At 49.1% G+C, this 13817-nt stretch overlaps 2 protein-coding genes across 4 annotated transcripts in view; one reads left to right on the forward strand and one right to left on the reverse strand.

Moving 5' to 3' along the window:
• Fuom (fucose mutarotase) overlaps window positions 1–13817 on the forward strand; it is a 17518-nt gene continuing 3701 nt past the window's right edge. The window contains exons 1-6 of one of the 3 annotated variants that reach the window (XM_057779214.1): window positions 1–109; window positions 730–798; window positions 963–1033; window positions 1179–1277; window positions 2168–2241; window positions 2430–2752. In XM_057779214.1, the coding sequence (XP_057635197.1) occupies window positions 25–109; window positions 730–798; window positions 963–1033; window positions 1179–1277; window positions 2168–2241; window positions 2430–2493 (462 nt within the window). In that variant the 5' untranslated portion in view covers window positions 1–24 and the 3' untranslated portion in view covers window positions 2494–2752. Of the gene's footprint in view, window positions 110–729; window positions 799–962; window positions 1034–1178; window positions 1278–2167; window positions 2242–2429; window positions 2760–13817 lie in introns of those variants that run through there. The other 2 variants (XR_009057597.1, XM_057779215.1) reach the window with 2 other exon arrangements.
• Prap1 (proline rich acidic protein 1) lies at window positions 5684–9034 on the reverse strand. The gene is made up of 5 exons (XM_057777512.1): window positions 9003–9034; window positions 7778–7844; window positions 6594–6646; window positions 6021–6127; window positions 5684–5913 (listed from the first exon to the last, which is right to left on the reverse strand). Exons 1-5 carry the CDS (start codon window positions 9032–9034, stop codon window positions 5684–5686), a joined length of 489 nt encoding a protein of 162 aa, XP_057633495.1.

The raw sequence follows: 13817 nt of genomic DNA on the forward strand, positions 1-13817 counted from the left end.
CCCAACTCCACCAGTTCTGCGGCCATGGTTGTGCTTAAGGGCATCCCGAAGGTGCTGTCGCCGGAGCTGCTATTCGCGCTTGCTCGGATGGGTCACGGAGACGAGATAGGTGAGCCTGTAGAAAGCCAAGCCGGCAGCGTGGCCTCTAGCAGTGGTGCTCTTGACCGGCAGGGTCCAGGAATGCCTGGGACACTAGGTCACCTTGCTATTCAGAACAGGAAGCATCCGGTTGCTTCAGAAAAAATGCTGAACTGAAGCCTACCATTGGCTCAGGCCGCAGAATTCTGGAAAGGGCAAACCAGGTTCCAAATTCAGCCGCAAGATAGTTCCCAGACCTCCCACGTGGTCTCCCAGGCTGCCCTGAGTTCTGTTGGATTTTCTGGCCCTGGCCTGGTGCCCTAGGGCAAGACAGGACCACCAAAGGCTGGGGTGAGAGTATCGGTTCCTCCTCCCAGACACTGGTTTCATTACCTCCTTTATATAGTGTCTTTTTTTTTCTTTTTTTCTTTTCTTTTTTTTTTTTTTTTTTTTTTTGCTACTCTGAAGGGAGCTAATGGAGTGACCCATGATCTGTCCCACTAACTGGAGTGGGAAGGATATACTGACTGGGCTTGTGAACCAGACGGTGGACTGTGTTGATAATGTACAAGAATGTGTGGCTTTGCGATACCTGAGGTGATCATCTGGGAGGGAGAACCACACCACAAAAATCCCCTTCTCTCCCTTCAGTTCTTGCAGATGCAAACTTCCCAACTTCCTCCATCTGCCAGTGTGGACCCGTAGAGATCCGAGCAGATGGTGAGCACTGTAGATAGACCCGGTCCTGGTTCTGTGCCCTCTGTCCTGGCCCCTCATTCCTGTTAATGGGTTGCTTACTGTGGCCCCAAATGAAAGTTTGAGACAGGCGGGGTTACAGGTCATGATGAGAACAGAGGACTGACCCCAGCTCTGTGTTCTCCTAGGCCTGGCCATCCCACAGCTCCTGGAGGCTGTGCTGAAGCTGCTGCCCCTGGATACCTATGTGGAAAGCCCGGTGAGGAGCAAGAGCTATGCGCTGAGCTGGGCCTCAGTTTCCTCTTTGCCAGACTTCATATGACCACACACCCCCTAAAGGGCCTCCTGTCTCAGGGGAACTCTGGAGGGGTCTAGGGCCACAGAGCTGACCCCTGTCTCCACAGGCTGCTGTGATGGAGCTAGTGCCCAGCGACAAGGAGAGGGGCCTGCAGACCCCAATATGGAACCTCTATGAATCCCTTCTTCTCACAGCTGGCTGCAAGGTGAGTGCAGCCCCAAGAATGGGCCCCTTTGTCTCCTGGAGACTCGGGAAGAGTCAATCATGGGGATACAGATACCAGAGGTGTATCTGAGCCTGTGGCCACCTCCCTTTGAGCATCCTCCCTCTTCGCTCAAGCCTCTTCTGCTTCCTCCTCCTCCCAGAATCCTTACCTGTCTGCTTGGGAGTTGGTCCCATTTGAGCCAGAGGATTGTGGGCTGCCTGGTGGGCCCCCCCATGGCCTTCTATGGATGTGCACCTTCACCCCAAATCTTACTCTTTGCCACTTCATTCTTGCTAAGGTCTGCATATCACACAGCCTACATCCCTACCTGGCAGAGGACAGACCCATTCTCCTAAAGGAGCTGTTGGCAGGGCCTGAGCAGGACCAACCTGAGGACTCCTGTCCTGGGCAGGGGACTTCCAGGGCAGTTTAGAGGATCTAGAATAGCAGTTCTCAACCTGTGGCTTGCAACCCCAAAAAGACCATAGGAAAACACAGATATTCACATGAGGGTTCATAGTAGTAACAAAATTACAATCATGAAGTAGCAACGAAAATAATTGTATGGTTGGGGTCACCACAACATGAGGAACTGTAGTAAAGGGTCACAGCCTTGGGAAGACTGAGAACCACTTTCCAGAGGCTTGGTGAACTGAGTCCACATCCACCAGGCACCTTGTCCATCACAAGCTCAGACAGGGATATGAAAGATGCCACTTGTCCCCAGTTCCGTGAGACCCCAGCATCAGGAGAACCAGAGGAACAGAACCTAGAAGAGCAGGGTTCTTGTTGCCACCTCCTAGCTATTTCCTGGTGGGGTACTCAACTCAGGAGTCCACCCAGAGGACTTTCGGGCAAGGTCCCTCCAACCGTGCCATTTTGTCTTCCAGAAAGCTCTGATGAAGATAGAGAGATTTGAATTTTATGAACGTGCAAAAAAAGCTTTTGCTGTGGTCGCAACCGGGTGAGTTTCTACCGCGTCCAGGTGACTTGGGCAAGTTCTTACCCAGGCCCCGGGAACTGCCTCCACCTCGGCTCTGCCCAGGAGGACAGGAGGGACTTGTGCTGCAGAGTTCCTGAACATTGTTGAGCAGAAGGGATAGAAGTAGAAAGGGGCAAAGTTAGAGTTTCAGCACCCTGACCCTCCGGCAGGGAGACGGCACTCTATGGAAACATCATCCTCAAGAAGGGAACGCTTGACCTCGGACCCTCATAGAGACCACCGGTACCCTTTGGCAGCACTCAGACCTGGACCCCAGATCTTGAGAGACTCTGCTGACCCTGATAGAGATTTCCCTCCCTCCCCTGATGTGTGAAATTGAGGGGGTGGGGAGAGAAGTCACTGTCAATCTTTAAAGGTTTTGTACTCATGAGCTTGTCTTGTGGTCAGTTCCAGGGAGGCCATTAGCTTCCAAATAAGCACCCACTACCTATCTTTGTTGAGTCCTCAGGTGGAAAATCCGTATGGAATATGAAGCTTGGAGGTTGCTTGAGGGCTGGGAGCTGGACAGGAGCTAGGCCTGGGTAGGAACCTGAGAGCTGAATTGGGTCTGTGGCTGTGACCTGGGTCTAGACGAAGGGCTAAGCTGGTAGTTGATGTTGGGTGGGCTGCACAGCAGGGGACTGGAGATGGCTGCACTCGATGCTTGTGGGAATTGGGAGTTTCTGAATTCCTCACTTGGGTTGCAACACACAGTGACTGGTGACTAGGACCAACCTCTGAACTCTAGGCCAGAGGGCAAGTGGCAGAGCTGGACTGGACACTTTAGATGGAAGGATGTTGACCCAGAGATGACTGCTCAGCTGCTAGGGAGGGTCATGCTGACCTCCCTGGTTCAAGGTCAGAAAGGTCTGGGTGTGGACTGGAGCCCACCATGCTTATACTTGGCAGGTTGAGCACCCACTACCTATGCCTGAGCAGCTGTTAAGTCCAGGAACTCAGATGCAACCTGGCTGCTCCTAACTTTGACTCTTCAGTTGTCTCAGGTGGTAAAGGATCAATTGGGGCTCAGAATCGCAGACAGAAATAGCAAGGTTGGAGGGGAGGAACTTAGAAGGGCCTGAAACAGTTTCCCTTATGAAAACTTGGATGTGTCTATACCACATGTCTGCAGACTATTGGGGAATGTTCATAGCAGCTTCGTCTGTACTGGCCAAAAGCTGCAAACAACCAAAAGTTGAGCAAGTGAGTGAGTAGACAGTCCCTATGATGCCCAAGCGCTGTTAACTTTTGAGCTGTCTCCAGCCCCAGTTCCCCTGTAGGAGGAAATGCCCACAGAGGTTCCTGGCTCAGGCAAAGCTAGAAAGAAACCTGGCCATAGCACTGCCCTGGGTCAGTAGATACTTTTGGTCCCAATAAAACACCAGGCTCTTGGAACCCCAGCATCTGCAGGTCCTCTGCTTAGATTCAGGGATGTGAAGGCAGGACAGCTCAAATCTTTACCATGGGTCTGACCTCACAGGCACTGGGCAGAGACTCACTGGGCACTGCTTCCTGACCACCTGCACCTGAATCTCTAGATTAGGCTAGGGGCCAGAAGTGATAAAGAAAGAAAGGAGAGCACTTGGGTGTCCTTTTGTGGGATTTGGTTCTGCCTGGGACCTGGATAGGATTTGGGCACCTCTGCTCTGCTGAGTAGGGACCGTAAATAGATTCGTTTAGATTCAGATTCTTATTGAGATGGCAGGCAGCACACCTGGAGATGAGGGCTGCGCCTTGAGGTCACTATCAAAGCAATGGGGTTTTTTGGGGGTTTTGGGGGTTTTTTGTATTTTGGTTTTTTTTGTTTTTGTTTTTCGAGACAGGGTTTCTCTGTGGCTTTGAGGTCTGTCCTGGAACTAGCTCTTGTAGACCAGACTGGCCTCGAACTCACAGAGATCCACCTGCCTCTGCCTCCCGAGTGCTGGGATTAAAGGCATGCGCCACCATCGCCCAGCTGTCAGAGCAATGTTATTCATCTTCAGGACCCTGGACTTGACTGTAATGTGGAGGCCTAGATTCATCTACAATGTGTACTCTGCAGTGTGGGGGCAGTAGACTCAAGTAACACGAAGACCCCTGGTTCATTGCTGAGATGGAGCATTGACTCTTGCTTCATGGGGCTTAGAGTCCTGGGTGCACATGAACCCTCACTCCTCCCACTCATGTCCTGGGGACATGAAACATCCATGAAGCTCTGGGGTGCGTGAGATTGATAGGTAACCTACACAGCTGCATGGGGCTTGGGTGCATTGGGATGGAGAGCTGATGACCTCTCTCTCTCTCTTTTTTTTTTAATATTTATTTATTTATTATGTATACAATGTTCTGTCTGTGTGTATGCCTGAAGGCCAGAAGAGGGCATCAGACCTCGCTACAGATGGTTATGAGTCACCATGTGGTTGCTGGGAATTGAACTCAGGACCTTTGGAAGAACAGGCAATGCTTTTAACCACTGATCCATTTCTCCAGCCCCCTGATGACCTCTCTTAAGCTGTGTGTTCTGCCTGAGCTACTAGAGCTGACAAATGTGTGGCTCTGTGGCCCCTAGTGCCTCCCACTGCAAGGGTAGGATTGGTAGTTACCCCAGTACCTGTATGCCACGTGTGAGGTAGTTCATCTTAGGTGCTTAGGCCTGAGCAAGGCCATGAGGACAGGCACCCCAGAAAGATCCAGGTGCTGCCCAGAAAACTAGGACAGGAAGTATGAGCTCTGACTCACTCTTCTGAGCACCTACATATGTGTCCACCTGTTTACCTGTGTATTTATCTGCCTATGTACCCAAGCACACGCATAGCTACACAGCTCTATACCTGTGTATATGCAAACCTATGTACCTGTCCACCACTGGACCTATGTGCCTGTGTAACTATACACCTGTGCACCACCTGTATGCATCTTTGTAACTACATACTTATTCATGCGTGTGCCTGTATGTCTACACATTTAGCTATGCATTTCTGCATATGTGTGCCTATACACATGTGAAACCATGTACCTATGTACCTGCGCTCTCACCAACCAGAGTTCCACCCAACCTCCCACCCTTTCATCAAACACGTCCTTTCTCAGCCTCTTCGGTGGGAATTAGGATAGGTTTCATTTCCCTGCTGAGTCTGCTGCTGCTTACTGGTCCCCACACTTGACTCTTGACATGCTTATCACTTCATCCCTACCTGTGGAAAGATGGACCCAAGGAGAACTATTCATGTGCTGAGGGTCAGCTAGCCCTTGTTCCTAGGAAGCTTTGGATGAGCCATAGGTAGACAGTGATACTTCTTCCTCCTGGACCTAACTGCTGTGCCCCGGGATTGCTGGTCTTAAACATGATCATGGCTTCCTCCTGTTTGCAAGTGTTTATTTTTGCTAGCTGGGGGGAGTCAGTGGTCATAACAGCCTAGGCCTCATGACAGGAGTGGGAGAGTGGTTAGGGTTCGCTGGAATGCTCCAGAGAGTGGGAAATGTGGTCAAGATCCTCCTCTGGCCCCTGGAGCACCTGACGATGTATCTTGAGCAACATCCGGGGCACCGCTTCATCCTGGACCTCCTCAAACTTTGGATGGAGGAGGCTGTCAAGATCCGGTTCTGGGCCATGAAGAGGCTTCCGAAAACGGCTCAGGAGGTCTTTCTCTTCAGTCTCCACTAAAGTCATGGCATCTGGGAAGAGGCAGAAGTAGGTGTGGCCTCAGTCTCCCTCACAAGTTCCTCCCCACTAGCCTCCCGTACAGTTGGACCCCATGATGTGACCTTGGTCCCACTCTGACCTGCAAGCTTTTGCTCAGCGGCTGCAAGCTTCTGCTTGGGCACAAGCAGCAGTGCCCCCAACTGGTTGTCCTTCTCCAGGGCCTCCACGGCTTTGGTACCCAACGCCCTGCCAGCATGAGTAGGGTGAGGTTCACACACAGGTGGGAAGAGTTAGACATGGCCCAGCCCCACTTTAGAAGACGTTCCTTGCCTAGAAGCCACTCCATACCCACCCACTCCATCAACTGCCCTGTAAGACCTGGTACTACTTGGCTTTGCGCCCCCAGTGTCTCTAAAGCAGTAGGTGCAGGGATGAGTCTGAGGGGGTCAGAGCCTTCCCTGGGCAGGGTCCTCAAGGACAAGGGAGGTAATGTATTATACTGTTCTAAAACTTAGTCAGTCAGAGGCTTCAGGGAGAGCTGAGTCTGGGAGATGGCCAGGGGTCCCTGGGAGATGGCCTGGGGCTCCTGGGGGGGGAACTCCCAAGGAGGAATCTGTAGGGTTTGAGTATCACCTCCTTCTTGAAGCTTCTGAACTGCCATGTTCTCCATCCCCCAGTGCATCAGCCCACACTTGCCTTCTGGGGCACTTACTTCTCTGTTTCCTGTTCAAGGATTGCATGTTTGCCTTTGGTCTTGACAGGGACCTAGGAGAGTAGGTCATGGGTGGGGATTTTTCCAGTTAGTAGTCCAAGGTTGGAGGACACCCAGGGAGAGGCCACTCTGAGGCCCACCCACAGGCACGGCTTCCACTCAACCAGTGTTTAACTCTAAGGGATAAGGGTCACTGTGGATATCAGGATTGCAGGTAGGGCATTTAAAACACCAGCCTGTCCCTAAATGGCCAGTCTACCTGAAAACCTGGCCTGAAGAAAGGAGAACCCTTCAGCAGGTACCCGGAACTCACCTTGGACTCTGCATCCTCACTACACCCTGAACTTTTGCACCAATTAAGGCTGTGCTTGCCCCTCCCCGTCCTGGCTAGTGACCCAGAAGGTAGTTGGCTCCTCTGAACTTAATACCTTATGAGACAAAGGAACAGGAGAGAAGTGAGGCAAAGGGCAACCTTGGAGAAGCGCCCAGCTCCAAGAAGCTGTGGTTGGCTATGAAGGGTGGGCCTCCCTCAACCTCTTCTGTTGCCATGTGTGCAGGCTGAGTGGGCTTGGCACAGGGCAAGCTCAGTTCATTTTCTTCTGGACCCTCTGTCACCAGGCTAGACCATGCCCTCAGTGAGTATGCCAGGGCCAGTGTGGAGAAGACCCACCTCACACAGGGTCTTCCTAGATGGTCCATGTCCTCACCTGTAATTATCTGTGTCATGAAGCCCATACCCTCCCACCCTGGGGCCACCTGAGTGTCACGGGAACTCATGTCCTCGCCTGGTGACATGGGTGCCATGGAGGACCATGTTCACTCATCCTGGGATCACCTGGGTGTCATGGAGGCTCACATCCCCATGTGATTATGTGGGTATGATGGAGACCCATGTCCTTCAGGTCACCTGGATATTATGGAAGCCCATATCCACACCTGGTAACCTGGGTGTCATGGAGATTTGCTCACTAGACCCTAGAAGGGCCCATGCCCTTCTCTTCCTTAGGCCCCCTCCTCAGTGCTCACACGATGTTGCTACCACATTTGCCACGTGGCCTCTGCCCTGCCTCCCCTCTCCTTGCCCAGTGTGGGGTAGAGGAAAAGAGGTCCTTTCCAATATTCTCCGCTAACTGGGGCAGAGGTGGGCAGCCAGGGATGGGGCCAGGTAGAGGAGCCCCGCATACCTGGCGTGCTGGGATTGCACCGGCCTCCTGCAGCAGCACAGCCACCATACAGGTGGCCAGGAGAAACCTGGGGGACAAGAGAGGAAATGTGAGGTGGTGAAGAGTCACCTCAGCGCCTGATGCTCCAGTCAAGACCTGCTGGAGCTGGTGGCATGTGTCTTGGGCAGAGGTCCCTGCTGATCCATTAGCTCTTGATTGTTTTCACAGGAAAGGCAGGCAGAATAAGCAAACAAGATGCTCAGGGCATACCTGCTCTGTCTCGATGCCAAGTTCTCCACAAGACACCACATGCCCTAGGCAGATCCTATGTGACAGGACACTGGCAGTCAGTGCCGAGGATTCCAGAGGCCATACAATGACAACATTAGCAGAATGGATGGAGGCCCTAGCACAATACCATACGTATCACAGTACCCCTGAGAATCCATGACCCATGGTATTGGGGATAGGGTAACTTCTAGTAGGCTCCCAGTGGCCAGTAGCCCCAGCCCCATCATACAAACAGAAGGAATGGCAGGTATTTCTGAACATGTAGTTGTAGAAAGGTATTCATTTGTGTGAAGTATGCATGTGTTTGTGTTATATGGTATGCATATGTATACATGCATTTGTGTGGTGTGTGTGTGTGTGTGTGTGTGTGTGTGTGTCTGTGTTTGTGTGTACTAAAGCCTCAAAGAAACCTCTCGGCCAGGCAGTGGTAGCACACTCCTTTAATCCCAACACTTGGGAGGCAGAGGCAGATGGATCTCTGTGAGTTCAAGGCCAACTTGGTCTACAGAGTGAGTTCCAGGACAGCCAGGACTACACAGAGAAACCCTGTCTCAAAAGAAAAAATCAAAGAAAGGTAAAGAAAGAAAGGGAAAGGAGGGGGGGAAGGGAAGGGAAAGGAAGGGAAAGGGAGGGGAGGAGAGGGGAGAAAGGAGGGGAGGGGACAGGAGGGGAGGGGAAGAGAGGAAAGGAGAGGAGAGGAGAGGAGAGGAGAGGAGAGGAGAGGAGAGGAGAGGAGAGGAGAGAAGAGAAGAGAAGAGAAGAGAAGAGAAGAGAAGAGAAGAGAAGAGAAGAGAAGAGAAGAGAAACCTTTCCTCTTCTCTGCAATTGTGATAAGGATAAAGGACAGCAGGTGGGGATCTGGCCAGATAGGGTTGAGTAGCCCTGTCTCACCTCAGAACTGCTAGACAGGGCCTATTCTTATGCTGGGCAGAGAGATGAACATGGAGAACCTCACCCTTTGTCCTCTCTGTCCTCTGCCTCTGTCATGATTCATGTCCTACAGGGGCCCTAGGTCTCCCTGGGAGTCAAACCCTAGCTCCGGGGTGACCAACTCTCAGGTTGTCTGATTCCTGTCTCTACTCCCACCAGCCCTCAAAGGCCTGCTACATACTCCCCTGCCTCCCCTACCCTGCCGCTGTCCCCTTTTTTGGGCCATCACAGCCTGGAATCGTTGCCTTTTCATAGAGGTCCTTTAGGATTTAATGGTCTCCGGGCTCAGGGACCCCGTGGGACAACTCACCCTCATGCCTATCTGGAGACCACTTGGACTGTTCTTTTTAGAGATAAACCCTGGATTTCAGACCCAGAGTAGGCGCTTTGCAGTAAAGAGAGAGCTTTTCCTTCCATCCCTCTTTCCTTCCCTTCTTCCCCTAAGATACCCCCCTGGAGTCAGGCTTCAAATGGGGATAGACTAACCCCCAGGGCTTATCTCTAAACCAGAACCCCTGAACTCAGACCCAGGGTGACCCTAACCACACAGCCAGGCCCACCCTGGCCAGTGGCCCACTGCCAACTTTTAAGGGTAGGAAAGTTAGAGCCCAGGGGCCATGACATCACCTCTTCATGACTGGGGCTCCCTCTCGATGCCGAAGAGCTCTAGGCGAGTGGAGAAGCTGCAGATCCCAGTCTCCAGGTGCCCGGGTCCTCTTTCTCCCAACCCTGGCTGCTTAGGGTTTTATTGCCCCTACATGGGTGTGTCTGATCAGAGGTCAGGGGCCAGCAATCACTGGGCAGTAGGCAATCCTTCTTGGCCCTACCCCTTTCCTTTCGGACTTCAGGATAGAGCAGTTGCCACTTCAAGAAACATTTGCACTTTGGGGAAGCAAACCCTAAATAAATGAGTCACTTTCAAAGAGGCAACTACAGTCAGGGCTCAGGGAGCTGGTCTCCCCCTGGCGGGAATAGGCTGTCACTGCAGATAGCCAGAGCTTCCAGGAGACCTAAAACTAAGGAAATTGTTGAAATTCAAAGAGACAGTATTGAGAAAGTACTGAAATACACAGTACCAGAAATACTTTTATAACAATCCTCCTCCGAGTAATGGGGACAAGCAGCAGCATTGAAAGAAGGTGTACACCATCCTACCATGGTCCAACACTCCCTCTGTAAATCCAAGGTTACCTTGTGTAGTAATCTCATGAGAATATCCCCTGCACAGGCTTACATATTTTAATACTTTGGCCCCGGTTTGTGGAACTGTTTAGGAAGGATTAGGAGGTGTGGCTTTGTTACTGGTGTTACTGGGGGTAGACTTTGAGGTTTATAATGCCCGTGCCATTCTCAGTTATCTCTCTCTCCTTTCTCCCTCCCTCCCTTCCTCCCTCCCTGCCACTTTCCCTCCCTCATTCCCTCTCTCCCTCCCCCCCTTCTTTCTCTCTGTTCTAAGGATCTAGCAGAGTCACTGTATCTAGGGTAAGCATTAGAATGAATAGTTGTTTTCTAGAAGTACTTTAAAGAAATCATGGTGAGAACAGTGATGTTTTCCATGGTTTATAGAATTGTTTTTCTGAGGGAGTTTTACAGCCCTTGTGTGGCTTTGACCACAAGACTCTTCTGGCACACCCGCGGCTCTCAGATAATTGGGCACTGCACATGGTACACAGTAAGGACTAAAGTGGTGGGGATGCAATGTTTTCATTCAGAAAAGAAGAATAGATTAGATCATGGACTTTGCTATAAGGAACTTGTTTAACCAAAAAAGCAACTGTGTGTGATAACCAATAATATGTCTTTGAACGGCTGTTTGAGGCTCAGTTCATCAGACACTGTCCCCCCCCGCCCCCCGTCGCCACACAGGCCTAAGGAATTCATCTTGGAGCGACCTTTCTTCAGCAAACTCACACAACACAGAATACCTGACATTTGGTGCCCAAATGGATATCTTAATATAATTACTGATTCTCAATATACAGAAGGAATTTATTCTTGATAATTCAGAATTAACTTTGTTATTTATACAACTACAACAGGCAGTCTAGGAAAGAGATTGCCCACTTTATCTTACTCCCATTCAGCCCCATGCTGGATTGCCTGAGCCATTAACAAAAGGAAATAAAGAGGTTGATTAAGTATTAATAAAAATGTATTAAAAGCTTCAAAATTTCATTTAAAGCATAATGTTAATAGTAAAGGCTTAAAAATTATTTCATAACCTGATGACAAGCTAAAAAATTATTTTTAAAACTGTCCTACTTGTTCTTTATATAATCAAATTTCTTTACCTACAGGAAGTAATCCTAAGGACGCTCAAAAAATAAAGCTTGACAAATGGATGTATTACATGTAACAAAATTTTTTAAATTAAAATAAATGCATTATACTATTAATACGTACTCTGGATTTCAATAGACATCTGCCTTAAGTTTCGAAAAGGCTGATTGTATAATTATTCATTTATTAGGTACAATGGCTATAATATACTGATAAAAGTTAAAGCTGATAATGCCCCTGTTTATGTTTCCAGTAAAGTGAAACAAATTTTTACATGTCATAACATAAAGCACATTACAGGAATATCATATAATCCTACAGGACAAACGATTGTTAAAATACCTAATCACTCACACTCTAAAGGGATGCTAATAAAACACGAGGGGGATATGAGGACTCCCAGAGATACTTTACATAATGCTTTACTAACTCTAAATTGTTGAATTCTAATGAAACAGGGACAACAGTTACCAAAAAGCATTGAACCATAAAAAAATTGCTGAATGGAGTCAGCTTGTATACTACACGGATGCTTTAACAGCAGAATGACAACCAGAAAAGGTGTTAAGATGGGGCCAAGGGGGTGCTTGTGTTTCTGCAGGAGATGGAAAGTTGTGGAAGAAAGAGATACAGAAAGTCCTTAAAGCAGACAGCTGATCTTCCTACATGGGGACAGCTTAAGAAAATGACTGAAGGAGATGCAGCAATTTGGCTGGCTAGGAAACCTTTGAATGCGACAACTTTGTTCCTTGCTATGCTGTCCGTGGTAACTGTCCAGGTAACAGAGACCAAGCATGCTTACTGGGCTTATATTCATAATTCTCCAATTAACAAAGGAGTAAGTTGGGGAGACAGAGATATTCCTGTTGTGGTCAGCGAATCCTCTTGGCTACCTTTTGCTGCCTGGGGCCAGCCTCCAGCAACACAGGGCTCAAAAGGAAATTCATGGAGTCTGTGAGGGGCTTAGTGGAAAGACATTCACACATGCATTTTAATCTTTTCCCAATCATATTTGCTTTCATTAAAACCTTAAAGGTGCAATACAATAAGATGTCATCTTCCAAGTACATTTTACTTTAATTTGTTCATTTAAAGTCTCTAACTGATCCCCCAAAAGTAACACAGCCTGTTTCAGTCAGTTATTTCATTAATTATCTTATTATCTGTTTTATTTTGGTGGGTCCAGTCTATTTTTTTCTGATGCCAGTCTCTATTTGAAAAGAGCTGGGCATGGTGGAGAATACTTGTAATCCCAACATTCAGGTGCCTAGGCAAAGAGAATAATAAGGCCAACCTGGTCTATATAGGCAGAAGGGAGATAAGATTATTCCCCAAGATATCTTTATCCTTAGTTTCTTAATAATGTAACTTTTGGAGGGGTCAAAATTGTTGTGCAAGCATAGATATCTATCCACAAATGGAAGAGAGAGACAAGACTTTTGATGAGCTCCTGACTCCTGAAACGAAGAAAATCCAATCCAGAAGCTTGAGTTCCCTGCGGAGATGCCGGAAGCAGAGAGCTGGAAGTAAACAAGACAGAAACAAAATTAGTACAGCTGCTGGGGAAAAGGGTCACCTTGCTTTCAACATTAATAGCTGCTCGTAATAATTAATAGTTAACAACATTAGTATGCGTCAACATTTGATGATCAGAAAGCCCTCACCAGGATAGAAGGTTGAAGCCCAAGAGCCTGGTCGAAGGCCAACTCCTAATGTCAGAACTGTGGTAGAAAAGAACGAGGGCAGGATGACCCTTGTACCAAACCATCATGGCTGAAAGGTCTATGGGTCTTCTCTGTCCCTTAAAGAATTGAAAGGCAAGCCGGGCGGTGATGGCGCACGCCTTTAATCCCAGCACTCGCGAGGCAGAGACAGGCAGATCTCTGTGAGTTCGAGGCCAGCCTGGTCTACAAGAGCTAGTTCCGGGACTGGCACCAAAGCTACAGAGAAACCCTGTCTCGAACCCCCCCCCAAAAAAAAAAGAAAGGAAAAAAAAAGAATTGAAAGGCAGCTGAGTGTGGTGGTGCATGCCCTTAGTCCCAGCACTCAGAAGACAGAGACGGGCAGATCTCTGAGTTGGAGGCCAGCCTAGTCTACAGAGGGAGTTCTAGGACAACCAGGCTACATATAGAAAAACCCTCTCGTGAAAAACCAAAAGAAAAAAGGCAGGAAAAACTCTGAACACAACAGATAGCAGATAGCAGCTGAGAAATCTCAAACATCACAGATAGCAGCAGACAGAAGCATCAGCTGAAGAAAGACGCTTGAGGATGCGGAGACACACGCACGTGCCACAGACACAGAAAACAAGATCCTCTGCAAAGTCAAATAATCAGTCTTTTCTCTAGGGCTGGGATTTTTAAAGTCTCTGGAGAGTTTCCTCCCCTAAGTTAGGGGTGGTAAGTTTGAAGGAAGATAGGGTGGTTGATTGGTCCACAACTGTTATGTAAACATGTCCTGGGGTCTTGAACTTGTAGACTGAGGGTGGGCAAAAGCTGTGCTATTTTCTCTATGAGAGAAGTTAGCTTTTAGGCCACTGGTGGCTTTGAATGGAGGGATA

Source organism: Chionomys nivalis, chromosome 8 (genome assembly GCF_950005125.1).
Source record: "Chionomys nivalis chromosome 8, mChiNiv1.1, whole genome shotgun sequence".
Lineage (NCBI taxonomy): Eukaryota > Metazoa > Chordata > Mammalia > Rodentia > Cricetidae > Chionomys > Chionomys nivalis.

Excerpts from the sequence above, each read along its gene's own strand:
- Prap1 (XM_057777512.1), bottom strand. The coding sequence starts at position 9,034 with ATGACAGAGGCAGAGGACAGAGAGGACAAAGG. Across the intron at positions 6,647-7,777 it reads GTGCAATCCCAGCACGCCAG|GTCCCTGTCAAGACCAAAGG; the intron begins GTATGCGGGGCT and ends CTACTCTCCTAG. Across the intron at positions 5,914-6,020 it reads CGCTGAGCAAAAGCTTGCAG|ATGCCATGACTTTAGTGGAG; the intron begins GTCAGAGTGGGA and ends GCCTCTTCCCAG.